At 38.2% G+C, this 14,967-nt stretch overlaps 3 protein-coding genes across 3 annotated transcripts in view; 2 read left to right on the plus strand and 1 right to left on the minus strand.

Moving 5' to 3' along the window:
• The window catches only part of TRPM5 (transient receptor potential cation channel subfamily M member 5), a 40,179-nt gene extending 34,913 nt beyond the window's left edge, over window positions 1-5,266 (minus strand). Inside the window, exons 1-3 of the mRNA XM_061342491.1 lie at window positions 4,772-5,266; window positions 3,567-3,747; window positions 1,828-1,994 (exon numbers count right to left, since the gene is read on the minus strand). Of these exons, the coding sequence (XP_061198475.1) occupies window positions 1,828-1,994; window positions 3,567-3,747; window positions 4,772-4,879 (456 nt within the window). The 5' untranslated portion in view covers window positions 4,880-5,266. The remainder of the gene's footprint in view (window positions 1-1,827; window positions 1,995-3,566; window positions 3,748-4,771) is intronic.
• CD81 (CD81 molecule) overlaps window positions 1-14,967 on the plus strand; it is a 108,418-nt gene that overhangs the window by 82,326 nt on the left and 11,125 nt on the right. The window lies entirely within an intron of this gene.
• Window positions 1-14,967, plus strand: part of KCNQ1 (potassium voltage-gated channel subfamily Q member 1) — a 404,325-nt gene that overhangs the window by 12,513 nt on the left and 376,845 nt on the right. The gene's annotated exons all lie outside the window — the stretch shown is intronic.

The following is a 14,967-nucleotide window of genomic DNA, read 5'->3' on the forward strand; positions in this document are numbered from 1 at the left end:
GCAGCTCTGGGAAAAGTGGGGCCATCAGAAGCTGTCCCAGGAATGAAGCAGTAAATTTCATGTACTTTACAAACAGCAAGTGCCACAGATTTTTTTTTTACCTTCTTTCTCTGTTTCTCATTTGCTGGGGCAAGCTTCTTGGCTATTAATTTGTCTTCAGGTTTTGTTTTGACAGAGGGTGTGCATATATGTTGCTGCCTTGTAAAATTAAGCCTACTTGACAAAGATCTGGCCTTTGATTAGGACCTGGAGGTATAACAGCTGTTTAGCAAAGGCCCTCGGGGATTTTCATGTTTATTCTCTGAAAATGTGGAAGTGATCTTTCAATAATGTTTAAAGTGTACCATTAACACAGAAGAGATGTGAAGGATATGCTGACTTGTTCTTCTCCTTGGTAGTGTGGATTGTTAGCTCTGTTTTATAAAACAATCTGCTTGTGTTACTGCCAAGTATGAAGACAACTGGTTTAGGTCAACATCCCTGTCTATAGTTCCTTTGTCAGAAAGTTACTGACTAAAATCAGAATTTCTTCGGGTGGAATCAGTGCCAGAAGTAACAGTGTCCTACATGAAATATTCCTCGACAAAGAATTTGGCCTTTAGCTAGAGGGGTGAAAATGCAATATAAAGATTGGTGCATTTGCTTTGTAGCTGCTGATTTGGAAATATCCAGGTACATTTTGACCACTTAGCCTGGGAAGCAGGTGAAATAGTTTGCACTTCCAAAGCAACTGAACAAAATTCATGCATATAATGTCCAAAACCTTTCATTTGTCATCCTTTTGGACTAGTCCAGCCTCACAAATAGGTTAAAGTCTTCCAGCTACAGAGTCCCACCTGCTACAGCACAGGAGCTGTCCTCGGCAAAAAGAATGGAGAAAGGGGAAACTAAGTGACTATTAATAAATTGCTGATAGGATCTGGCAGTCTCCCAGCTGCTAGCTGGTACTTGCTAGCCTGTCTGAGAGAAGAACTAGGTGTGAGTTTAAAGGGCTGTGTGTATAATTTGTTTCTTAGCTTCACAGGGAAGTAAAACAGCACAGAGAAACTGTCATTAATTGTTGTTACACACCTACTTCATTGTTATAATATTCTGCCTAGGACAGACTGTATAAGCAGTGACAAGAAGGTCATGCCATAATTTTGATTTCTCCACCTGCAGGTCAATTCAGCATCAACTTGTCTCGACATTTTCAGCAAATGTGCTATTGGGTGAGGTTTTTTATTTGTGAGTTTGTTCTTAGCTTTGTTGTCACCCTGAACTTAGATTGCTTTCACCTGAATTGTGAAGTCCCTAGAATTCCCAATAATTAGATGAAATCCTCCATGGCTAGCATTTCTGGCCTGGTGTGTTGAACAAGTTTTTGCATATTAGATACCACTTCAATGACTAGTTAAGAAAATTTGGTCTTGTAATATTTATGGCTCGTATTCTGTAGCAGAAAATATACTTTTTACAGTATTTATGAAGCTTGGAGCAAGTGCTTCTGTGGTAAGTGGACACGGGAAAAAATATTAACGGTGCCCTGTGATGCATGATTTTTTTTCCTGTCATTCATCCGTGCTCTGGTAGCTGAGTTTATATCTAATGCTGCCACCTACTGGATACTTGCAGAATTGCTGCCAAGTATACTGAGTGGAGAGCGCACAGAATCCTTTAACTGCTCTTCTTGCTCTTTATTTTTCTTTTCCCGCCAAGCACACTCTAAACCTCCACTTTTGTTTCTAAGTTAGATCAATGTTGTTCTGCCTATTACGTCCACATTTTGTGAAGGTGCTGCTTACTTCTGGGCTGTCCTGTCTCATGAGTAGAATAAGCAAAAAATACCTTTGTGTTGTCCAGAATTTCTCTGTGCTGAGTTTTTCTCAGTGAAGTTATTCCTATGGCGATCACTCTGGCTTTGGATGAAGTACTGGCCAGTGCATGATCTCGGACTGCTTGCACTAGGTGTCTTGTTATTCCTACCCGTAAGGCACTGGTAAAAATCCAGGCACCTGAAATCAATTTTTTAAAATGGTTAGATACTGTCTTTAAAATTCAACATGTTTGTGTGTAAAGTAATATTAATTGGAGTAAGGGATTTAAGGTTTTTTCCCAGGTGGATAAACTGTAGACAGGTCTTGATGGACTGTAACTTCTGGAATTAAATACCTAAAAAGTATGTAAGACTTTAAAAAGGAAAGTAAAAAGAAATTATATGCCCAAGCAAACATGCTTCACATATCATGTGATACAATATTGCCATCTTTACTCTGATGTCAGTGTGCCACCAAGAATGTTGTGTCTGGTCTAGTGTTACTTAGTGTCTAAATTTGAAGAGAAATATCACTACACAAAGCAGGTCTGCTTGTTGCATAAGGAACATCAAAGGGACAGGATAGAGGAAGTTGTTGGCTTGAACTGAGGACTCAGCCCCAGTAGTAGAACTGGTAGCAGAAGAGCTTGTCTATAACCTGTCTAAAATGGTGTTCTCATTTTCTTGTTTTTGTGTGTTGGACAGTGAATTCAACAGAATTCTTCTGCAGAATTTACAGCAGTATTGTTATGGTGACAAAGAATTTTGGAGAACCCTGTGTAAATAGCGAACCAACCTCTTTCAGATGTGTAAGGAACTGGAGATCTTGATGTTGTCTAGTCTTAAGTCTTGAAGACGGATAGAGAATATCTGTATGGTACAGAATTACCAAAAAGGGCTTTAGTTCTAGACTGTTTCATTACAAAAAGAGAAACAGTCTTATCTGGACCAGTGAAGCTGAACCAAGAGCTTGTTGTAAAATTATTACAGATATTTTTACTTAATTTTGCAGGTAATTTCTTTTTTCTTTTTTTTTTTTCCTTCTCATTTTACAGGGAAAAAGAGATGTAATCTTAAATGAAAGCCACTTCTGTGCATGTGCCCAGATATTAATTGTCTTCATTTGGGTTTTAAGTGTTTTTCACTACTCTTATAATTTTGTGAATGGCCAGGGAGAAAGTGAGCTGGTTTGTTTTATGTTATATATTACCAAAGTCTTTTTGTTTAATCTTGAGTCTAATCTTACACTATTTTACTAATGCAGTTCGTTCAACTCTTAGATTTTTAAGAAAACAATTTTCAAAAAAAAACAAAAAACTATTGTAACATGATTTTGACTGGTACCTAAAAAGTGAGAATGGGGAAAAGAAGAATTATTATTGACCTAAATTCACTCTTGTTGAAGTCAAATTGCTATGTGTTCTTAAGAATTATTTTGCTATGACACCAAAGAGGGACAACATATTTGGTCCCATCTCATGTTGTCTTTCTAGTGTCATATCTGAAGGAAAATACTGTTCAGTAATTCTACACCTCAGAAATGGTTGCTTAAAGTAATTTGGTTTGAAATAACTTGCTTTTGCTATTTCTAATACAATAATTTTCATTTTTAAAGCTATTCTAATATAGGTTGAAGGTTGAATTCAACAAAGCCTCAAACTCCTAAAAATAATCATGTAAGAAGTCTGACTGACATTAAAAGATCACCAGATGCTGGGTATGAGACTCCAATAGGAATATAAATTGCTTCTTTAAAGTCTAAACCACTAACCTGTGCTTTGAGCTGCCTTTATAAGTCCTTTTTTTAAGGTGTCCCATAGCCAAGGCTTCACCTGGAAATTTTCTTCTTCCCCTGCTAAAGAGACGACCAAATTGGGAGCAGGTAGTTTCCATTTGTTGAGCATAACTTCGAATATAATTCCAGGATGAATGGTATTTGGGACCTTAATAAACTTCAATGAACAAAACAAAAAACACTGAGTAACAATGGGACAGAGAGTGGGAAACAGTAGAGGTATTGTTCATACTGAATGCATAGGGAAATTTAAAATCAACTTGGTTATTTAAGGAAAATTTGAGTAATTTATTTGGATATAACCTGACAGAGAAATAAATACTAGGATGAATTTAGCAGGCTTCTGTATAAATCCACTAAATTTGGATTGATGGGGTCATTCTCTGTTGCACACTGACAAATTGCACTCTCCTTTAATGCTGCTATTCCTCTTGAACTGCTTTCAGTTCCATGGAAGTCTAGCAAAGCCAAAAAATTTATTAGGTGTTTCTTGTTGCTGCACTAGCTGAAATATTTGCCTGATTTCATGTCTGTTTTCCAAGGACATGTTACGTGAATCTGTTGCTTCTACCTGTTCTGTAAATATTTCAGCTTTGTGCTTAAGACTTTATAATGAAAAAGATCTTTAGGTAGATTTCTAATCCTACAAAATTCTTCTGCTCTAGCATCTACATTAGTATACAAGGAACTACTACATCTACTACATTAGTATACAACGAACCAGTGAGGAGGTGGGTCTGTCCATGTAAATTCCTTTTTGCATACTAGCAGAACAGAGAGGGAGACCTTTAAGGAGAGTCTTTAAAGAGCTCAAAAGTATGCTTAAAATATTGAAATCCATAGGGATTAATCTGGCAGAAAGAGATTAAAACAAGGAAATAATGCAAAATGAAGGAAGATGAGCACATAATTGATTTGTTTAGGTTTTGTTAAAGAAGGAAGTGATCGACTGCACTTGTAGCATGTCGGTGCAAGTCAAGTGATTGGTTTCTGTATATTAATAAGCCTTATTTTAAATAACATTCATGTTCAGGAAGTTATGGTCCCTACTTTGAATATGATGTTGTGCCTCACACGGTGGCACATTGACCCTCACTGTTACACTTTCTTCATTTAATGCCAAGAAGTAACAGCTGAACAATAGCAATAGTGTAAAGGGCTAAAACTTCTCAGTGCTGTACCTTTCCACGTTTTTTCCCAGAAGCTGTGAAGTCTATTTCTCCCATGGAGTATGGTGGTTCTCTTTTGAAAGCTTCCTCTTTGTCACTGCTGCAGAGCTTGGTTTCCATTTTCCTCCACTGAACTAGTAAGGTGGTTACCAGTAGACCAAGACATTCACTGAGATGACAGACAACTGGAAAATGAAGAGCTGTTTAAACCTGAGAGGCCACAAAATCCATTACATCTAGTTGTTTTCAGACAAATATTTCATTCTTCTACTATTATGCTTATAAGGCTCAGCTGAAATTGGTGGTGTTTGTACCAAATGTTGAACTTTACATAAAGTAGGAAGCAGATTCCACACCAAAGCTATGTAAAATAAGTTATGAAAAGGCATGAAGGGGTAAGACAACTCTCATTTAGCAGACAGAAAGCTGAGTTGAAAGATCCTTCAATCCCTCTAAAGTTATGTGGGGTGTCTCAGAGCCCAAAGGTGATCTTAATTCTACAAGAAAGAAAGAAAGAGAAGCCTTAGCCACAAGCTAGGCAAACAAGAATAGGTCTGTGCTAGAGTCTGAGTCATGGTTTCTTAGTGTGTTTATGCATCATGCTACTATGACTTACATTATCCAACATCGACACTAAATAACTAAGTAGTGAGATTGTATTTCTCTGAAAATACTTTACAAGCATCTGCTGTAGGAATAGTCTATTTGTTCATAAGCCAAAGTATCTAAGGCCAAGCTGTACTCAACAAGAACATACAGTTCAAGAAGGCAGGTGGTTTTCTCTATATGTGGTTTAGGAATGATGGTGAGTAATCTGTCCCAGAGCAAAGGTCATATAGCAAGAGCTGTACTTCTGCATTACATAAGACAGGGAAAAGCTCTTTTTTCTTCTCCTATATTCCAGTTTAACTGAACTGATATGATTTGGAAAATAGAGGTTTCAACTTGTATGCTTTATTTAGTTTCTTTTCAAAACAAATGCAATGAAATAGCTCTGCCTTCTGTCTTCATCGGCATATTCAAGTACTTAGTTCTTTAACAATTCCTTGTGATAGTAAGCCATCAATGGTTATCAATACTGCATTAATCTTTATTTCCTAATCCAAGAGATTTAATGTGGATTTAAAGTGAGTCGAGCTAGCAAGTCTTTTTGTGGGTCTATCAGGATGCTCCAGCAGAGGGAGCAAACCCTCTCTTGGAAGCCTGTATCCTGCTGCTTCAGCACCTGCTGCCTCTATGATCTTATCTCTTTTTTTCTTTCTTTTTTTTTTTTTTTTTTTTGTTTGTTTTTTGTTTTTGTTTTTTTTTCTTTGTCTTCTGTGAAAAAGTTGTTTGGAGTTGCTTTTTTGCCTTTTTTCTCTGATCCACCTGTGAAAAGTGGTTATGGACTCTCACTCATAATTTGTTTCCTCTACAGCTTTCCCACCCTCTGTATCCATCCCCAAACTTCAGTCATGCTAGCCACTTCTGGAGACAGCTGAGTGTTTATTCTGAACACTGAGACTAACTCAGTTAAGAGTCTTACCTAAAAGAGCTTCTTCTGGATTTTCAACAACAGTGGTCACAGCAAAGCCCACCTCTTTTTTGAGTCCTCTTTGCCACTGAGGATACAGCTTTATCTCCTAAGAGCACAGAGATGGTATTCTGAGGAAAAAAGAGTTAATCCAGAATTATAACAACATATTTTGACTATTCTGAAGCACACAGATCACTTCCTGGGACTCGCTGACAGAACAAAGGATTAGATCAGAAAAAAAATTCAGTTCTGAATTTTCGGAGTACATTTACTCCATTTAGTCATGATTCATCACTGCCCTAGATAGTGCACATTTATTTATATCTACACACAAGCAACAAGCTTGGAATAGGAAGCCATTTACAAAGTAATCTGATGGTTAATTTGACCTCATAGGTAGGCCCCAAGTTGTTCATTTTAAGTCTAGCTCTAGACCTAAGCTTGCAAAATTTCATCATGTGGTGATCCATGACTTCTATTTTGGAATAAAGACACTGAGCTGCTGAGATTTGTAAGGAATATTCTTGCATTTGGATATTTCCCCCTCCCCTCCCGTAATAACATGTTACTTGATTTTTAGTTTAGGATTTCTGTTGTTCACTACCATTGAGAATCAATATGAAGTGAAAGAGACAGAAACAGGCGCAATGCAGAAACAGAAGCTTTGTTCGCAAGTTTTTTATAAGACTGGAAAGTGAAGAAGGCAGCTGGTAACTGGCACTGCAAAGGGCACTACTTTTTTCTTTTAATCAAGGAGTGAACCATGACAGTAGAGACTGTGAGCTTATTTTGGGGAAGTATTATTTCATCTTTCCATCCCGTTCTTATACCCCTTTTGCATCCCTGCAAGCTGCTGTCTATGATGGGATACAGAGCTAAATGGAATTTGTTATGAACTTCTACTGCTGGTCTTGTGTTCATATTCCAAGCCAAAACATCTTTCAGCATCAAGAGTAGAAAACAGATACTGACAGAATGGCAAAACAAACCCCAAAATTGTGCAAGATTCTGAATTGTACCCATGTAAGAATATAATGTATCCCTATATGGAGCTGAGAATCTACACTAGAAGAGATTGTGGACTATTATGGAATGATATTTTCCAAGTTTCTGCATGCAGCTTACAGGAGCTTTTACAGACAAAGGCAGTGAGCAATGCCAAGTAGCTTGCTTGCTTTGGTTTGGCTTCAGTTTTAGTAAGATTTGACACTGACAGTTTTTCTTGCTTTATCTTCTACCTCTTGTTTGACTTCCAAGGAATAAATATGGTGTCTTACAGTATGATTGCAGTAACACACAGGTGAGATCTTCCACGTCAGTGCTATGTTCCACCCAATGGTGGTAACAGAGCAAGGAAATATTGCATTGGTATTTAAAGGGGTGGGGAAGAAGATTTTAAAGGTTGCTTTATAGATAATGTGCAGGCAGGGAAAAAAAACAACAACCAACCCCCCAAAGCCCTCAAACAAAGCCGGAAGTTGCTTATACTATGAATGTTGCAACATTGAGGAAAAAAAAACCTGTGGGATAAGATTTGAAGATGTGGTTCTAAGCACAAAGGATGACCATATTAAGTGTTTCCTCACTTTCCTTTATAGCTGTATCAGCTATTGCAGTGTAACTCCTTGCTCTCATGTGTAGAATTGCGGAACACTGAATGGATCTGTTCAAGTACCGCACACCACCTTACTACTAGTTTGCGCTGCAGTGGAGCTTTGCTACGTATTGATCAGTCAGCACATAGACTGCATTATGTCCCTAATATCTGAATATATATTCAAAATAGGATATAGTTGGCTCTGTAATTTCCTCCTGGATTGTTAAAACTTCCATTTTTTAAAAAGCATGTGGGCATCTCACCTAGTGTCCTCTAACAAGCAAAGTAAGCAGGTAGTAACAAACTATGTAATATAATCACAGGTTTTTGGAGTGCCTTTTTCCCAGGTTTAATTCAGTCTTGTTCTGCTTGGTTCCAGCTTTCACATAAGTTTCTGTTGGTTTCAGGAGCTACTGCTTTGAGACTTCAGGCTGCACTAGATTGCAAAGGTGTCAGGTCACAGTAATTGGGTCAACTCATTGTGGTCAAAGACATGACATTCTGCTGCAGTCAGCTTAGCTGTGGTCAGTTTCATCACTGCAACATAACAGAGTATATTTTAATTACAAGGGTCTGGAATAAGTCCATGCCTTGGGAAAAGAATAAGCAGATAGCCAGAAAGAGGAACATGATCTAAACACTTTTTGGATGAGAGGAAAGGTAGGGAGGAAAGCAAAGGAGAGACAAAGGCTATAAATACAGCTGGATGAAAAACCAATGACCAGTACTTCACAGTTTTCTCCCTTTCCAGACACTACTTTCTGTTAAACTACTTTTAAAAAATGCAACCTATTTTTAATCCCAATATTTAAATTTTTTTCCTCTCCATTATCTGTAAGAATTCCATTGTTTTAAATCTGATAAAAAGATTACTTGGACAAGCAATCAGAAATACTTAAGGGGGAGGGGGAAGCTACAAAAATCTTGCCTGCTGTAATATGTGCATTCATATTTTAAATTTTGTGTACATACACACACATATACTTATTGAACAATCTGATTTTAGTTCCGGTTCAGACTTCAGTACAGATTTTTCTATCTAGGCTGCTGGTGCTTATTTACATTTGTAGGTCAAATTCTGTCCTGGATGTTCCCATTGACTACAAACATCTATGCAAAGAATGTACCTCTAATGATTACCAGATTTGAAGTATAATCTAGAAATCCATTCCTAACTAGCAAAGCAAGTCAAGATAATTATGAGGAAAAGACAATTGCCAGTTTCACCTACCTCTGGAAATGTGAGTCAATGTCATTTGTGTTAGGGATGGCCTGATTAAATCATTCCAGGTGTCAACCAGTCTAATGAATCATTATTTCTTTAACCTCATAAATAGGGAGCTGTTAGGATTGTACCACCATACAAGCACCACTTGTGGCACTGGAGCTCGCAGGTCCTAATACTGTTTAGTCCTTTATTTGGATGGTCCTAACTTCTTATTTGGACATCCTAGATTTCTGTGATGTAGAAAACTGTCAGGGAGGTATAACTTCAGGGCAACAGTTGTAATGGCTGTAGAGAAACTCCAAAGTGGATTTCTGCAGGGATGCTTTCCTGAGGGATTTATCGAGGAAAAATGATATCAGAATTGCAAAGAAACATTTTGAGAGCTATGTACATCTCTTTTAGGACTGTTTTCCCTCCTGTCTCTTCTTCCTCACTTCTCTGCCATTCCTTCTCTCCCCAGCCTCCTTTTACCTTACTTCTCTCCATGTTTCCTCCATCTTTCCATGGGTTCTTTCTAGCTATTGTTGCTGCCACTTAGCCCACTGTGAGTGTGTAGCTCTTCCATGTGCGGTAAGAAATAACGTATGCTGCACCTCCAGATGGGTGATAAGGGCATGGGTTCATTTCAGCCTTCTTTTAGATTTTAACCAGGATCAGTCTGTGCCAATGGAAGGAAGAGAGGTCAAATCTAAGCCTTTCAAACATACATTGTGAAAACGGGCGCAGTCAAGGGATGGCTTGACCTCAATTGTTATCTTCAAGGGTAATGGTTCGATGAAGACAGTAGGCGTATGGTAATCATTAGTTCTCAGGACTTGGCACCAGTAAGAAATCTCCTTCATATTAGTATGCCGATCAAGGACACACCCTGGCTTTTAATTACTAGCAGATTCCTCCACCCACTCAAGGAGTACATTGGAATATGTAGGTGAAATGATTAAATGCAGTAATAAAGTAGTCCCAGTATTGCTGATGTTAAACCAGTCACAAAGCCTACCCTTAGCTACAGTGGCCGATGGAGCAAATCCATTGGTTTATAAACATTGAAGGAAGCTTTCATGTGGAGCAAAAGAAGACAGTGCCAGTTACTGTGCCCTTGCTGGTGCAGGATAGGATAAGCTACCAATCCTAATGAAAAGAGAACCTTAACTGTTAGTCAGAAAAAGAGAGGGCTCACAATAATGATGCAGGTAAATAGTAAGGGGGAAACTGCAACAGCAGCATACAACAGACTTCACTTGAGCAGCGAAAATTAGCTATTAAGACACGTAATGAGATACCACTGGCTAAACTGCAGTCCTGTTGAAAGAAGCTAAGGGTTACAGGAAGAGCAAATGTAAGTGAGCGATATTATGCTGTTGTTACAAAAGAAAAATGCTGCTAGAACAGTATAAACAGGATAGCCTTCATGAAGTCACTCAGCATTAGCTGCATTATTCTGTCTGGTTTTGGGTGCGAGATTTCAAGGAAATTATGGACCAGTCGGAGAAGGTTTGAGCAAGAGAAGTAGCAAGGACAGAAACCTTGCACTAAAAGATAAGAAAAGCTTGAGCAAATCAGAATTGTGTAACCAAAAGCAGAGAAGGTTGCAGGAAGGGAAAAGGAGAGTGTAATAGCCTACCACTGCAAAAATATGATGAGAAAGATCATTTATACTTGTGGCTAGCACAACAAGTAATGGGTTCAAGAGAAAAACAGTAACAAGGCTTCCCAGAGATACAACAGTAACGACACTCAGAGAAATACTTCCTTGGAGAGAATTAAACCCTTATATCACTGGTTAGGGAGCAAGCAAAACAACCAGTACAAAATCCCCAGCTGTGTATTCTGTATATTGTGTAGTCTGTAAATTGTGACCCAAAGATCTTGACCTTAACTTACATGTTATTGCAACCCTGAGAGCTGTATATGCATCCATAGCTCTGATCCTCAAGATACACATATGGTTATGTAACTTCACTAATGGAATGCTCCTACAGACTTTAGTGCAAGTACTCACTCAAGGAAAAATCCATCAGTTTACTGGTCCATTGCCAGCAACAGTGTAATGGAATTATTTGCTTTCAATAGTTGCCATGTTTTCTTTCCTGTTTTGAATTAAAATATAATAAATATGAAGAACAAAGCAGGTGCAGGGGATGAGGATAAAGAAAACCAGAGAAGTGAAGGGCAGAGTAAGGACTGCAAAACTCATGTTCAATTTCAGCATGTGCTCCAAGAATGAAGTGGATGGACTCTAACTCATGAGTACCTTTAAGTGTGAAGAAACAGTATTTCAATCACAATGGATGCAACAGAAAAGAGGAGATATAAGAAGGCATTAACTAGAATCCAGGAAAGGAACCTGCCACGGAAATATGTTCATATGACATGAGACAAAAGGAAATATTTGTTATGGAAAATAAATGTACGTGTATCTGTATGAAACACTGATGTATGTACCTCTGTGCAGTTATGTACATTATCTTGCTTATATTTATGCAGCAGGTTTGGAAAACGTTTGTCGGGAATTAGTACATTCAAATTCTCATGATGATGGATGAAATGCTTCTGCTCCACAGCCTAATGACAAAGCAGAACCATCTGCCATGATTGCTAAGGAATTGCTAAATAAAGCTTGTTGTTTCACCTAGGCATGGTGAAATACACCAGCAGAAATCATGGCCAGCTGCCCTGCACAAGGCTTTGTCATGCCTGTAGCAAATACTTCTTTGAGAGCTGAAGAAATAGAAAGAAGGAAACAAGTGCAACTGAAACTATAGTACACTACGCATCCCTCATGTTCAGACAAGAGGGATAAGAAGAGCCGTTACTGTCAAAGATGGAAGCTGGAGGGATGCAGCAAGTACACAGCAAATAACTTATGGGATGGTTTCTCCATACTTTGACTAGGACAGAGAGAGGCAGGCTAGTTGAGATTGACAGCAACCTTAGGAATGTGTTTCCTAACTGGAGACTTTGAGTTTGCAGACACAGGGCTAGACAGGAACTTGAAGCAAAATCATGCAAAGAAATTAAGCATAGAAGTGACTTAGTAAAATAGAAGTTTGAGTTAAGTTTCCAGATATATTTATGTGAATTGGTCCCATCAGAAGATTTCAGAAACATCAGTGTTATCAGTTTCCTTGATAGCACAGCAGTTGTTATAGCATGTTATTTCAAGTAATTCCTCTTTACTGTATCTGTGCAGTCAATAATCAGAACAAAATGTCAGAGGAGGAAGAAATTTTGAAACCTCAACAACAGCAAGCTGTGAAAAGATGTGTGGGAGGAGAGCCTTGTTACTGAACTAGTGTAGGCTTTCTAGGGTATGCCTCTTGAGCCTGATCCTTCTTGTAATTGCTAGGAAGGACACAAGGGTGCAAGGCAGATCAAGTATTTACAGGAGTCTTCCTACTATTTTCTAGGAGAGTGGGTTGTGCTTTGGTTTGGCTGGGGTTAGCACCGAGCCTTTAACAAATGAATGTGCAAAATGCTAATGCAAATATAGGTACTTTGTCTTTTTTGTTTCCATCTTCATTTGGTTTACACAGTAAAGAACATCAGAGGGTATTTGAATAATGTGCTTTTAGTGAGTTTGCAGAAATCTGCATATGGATGTCAGACAGTGAATTTCATAGAAGAGAATTTATTCTGGGGAGAAAACCTGAGAAAGTAGAGAGCTGATAAAACAGAAATAAACAATGGAAGGTGCAGATGGAACGGACGAGAGAAAACACATAGCAACACTGCTTGATTAAAATAAAGGAATTGGCTGTGCTTACATAGCATGTTGTGTATAGGGTGTGTGGGGAGGCTGACACTAGCTTCAAATAATCCTGGACCTTTACTGCTCTGTTCCCACAGCATGGCATGCCACTTTGAAGCTGTGCCAACAAATGTTTTTTTGTGCCCTCACACTGAATCAGACTGAGTTCACTTGAACTCATTTTTAGCAGGTCATTTTTCATCAGGATCGGTTTACTAATGTGGTATACAGTGTGACACACAAACTCCTGAAAATAATGTATTGCGAAACCACAACTGTAGTTCATGCTGAAAGAAGAAGAATGTGGAAGTAGTTCCAATTCTAAACAAGTGCTTCAGGAAGGACAATGTTCAGGTAAGGCAGACAAAACCATACCTCAACGTTTTAGTTGACTATGGACTCTATGTGGACACTGGTGAATGAGTACTATTGAAAACAAAGGGCACAACAAACACTACTGCAAGCAGAAGTATTAGAAAATAAAAAGGACCAATGCTTGGGAACTGGAAAGGCTTGAAATAATTCAATGTGGTTTTGCTGAGATCAGCTAGTATTTTTCATTTGTGAAGAATATAATATACCATACTTGTAGAACCTGAAAAAGTTCACAAATGTTTCCCTTGATGCCAACAGCTGACTTCACAAATTTAGCCCCTAGCATTAAGTACCAATCTTTACAAATTACACAAGTTGTGCTAAAATAATCTTTACCTATATTCAAGCTTGTCATGTGTACAGTATTTTTTTTTCTTTCAATTTCATGCCTGTAGCCACACATTTTTTATGGAACACAGCAATTTTTATGGGGGTTGGAGGTGAAACCTTCACTGTGTTTCCTTGTGGGACTGCTTTCATCATCTCCTGTTTATAAGAGCTTGTTCGGTGCTTTAGGCAAATTTTGAGAGCTGAAAAAGGAAGTGTATTCAAAATCAAGACTCTCTTGCATAAACCATATACACAGTGTACTTGGAGAATTCCAAACCTTAGGAAAATATTGCAGTCTGTTTTGGTTCTTAAATATAATAAAGCTGCGGAGACAACTTTGAACTTATTGCGTTGTGCAAAAATGGTAATGGCAAAATTGTTCATCAATGGTTCTATGGTTTTTTTCCCTTGATAAGACATGAATCTACCTTTTTCAAATACCTATAAAATTTGTGTTGCATTTGGATGTGGTGGTGAATTTCAAGAAGTCTCATGCTCAAGCACCCCTGAGGTCACTGGGCTGTGTTGCACATTTAGAAATTGAACCCACTGAATGCACTATAATGTGTATTTTAATTCTTTTTCATAAATATGGATGTAGCATCTTACATATAGCAAGGCTTGCCAACCCTAGATTTTAAATAAATGCTTGTCGCCCACTGCTAGGAAGCCTAGCTTTTCTTTTTTTCTTCTGTATAGTATTGATTTTTAACCCACATTTGCAGCAAATCATAGCCAGTTTGCCCTTTGGCACTCTTCCTTAGGTTACATATCAGATAGGTTCAGATCAGGTCCAAATGAATAAGGATATTATAAAAATGCAGGGCACAGAAGAAAGTGTCTGAATGTGACATATAGATGAAAATGGTTGACCTAAGGTTGTTAAGGACTGCTTTACTGTATAAGAGAAAGAGGTACCTCACATATATGTTTGAGATACTCAAGATCATCTCTGCTTGTAGACAGACAAGAGGCATGTGCTGGCATAGCAATTCCAAGCATGTCAAATTCACTGTACTAAAAGCATTTGTTGCTTCCCCCTATGCACATGCTTTCCCTTAATGTCTTAACAGTTCTGTTAGCAGGTGTACTCATGGCAATAAGCAGTTATAAACAGGAGTTAAATCTTCAAAGGTGGTCAATTCTGTGCTTGGCAGAGGTTAACATGCTGTAGGAGACAAGTAGAGTAACAGATGTTTTCCTTCACTTGATGTTTATAGACATTGAAAGCCTCTCTGAGCTGTGTTAAACTGTCTTCTGCCTCACGCAGTATAATTTTGTCCTGAAAAGAGCAATTACAGAACAAACCCTGCCTCCCCCCCCCCCCCCCCTTTTCTACAGTGTGTAACACAATATTGGGGGTGGTGTGGGGTACAATACTTATAGATCTAAAGTGCTGTAATAAGAGGAAAAA

This window comes from Neopsephotus bourkii, unplaced genomic scaffold (assembly GCF_033783945.1).
Source record: "Neopsephotus bourkii isolate Nb327-2 ecotype Australia unplaced genomic scaffold, CSIRO-AGI_Nbou_v1 NB_1792, whole genome shotgun sequence".
Taxonomy (NCBI): domain Eukaryota; kingdom Metazoa; phylum Chordata; class Aves; order Psittaciformes; family Psittacidae; genus Neopsephotus; species Neopsephotus bourkii.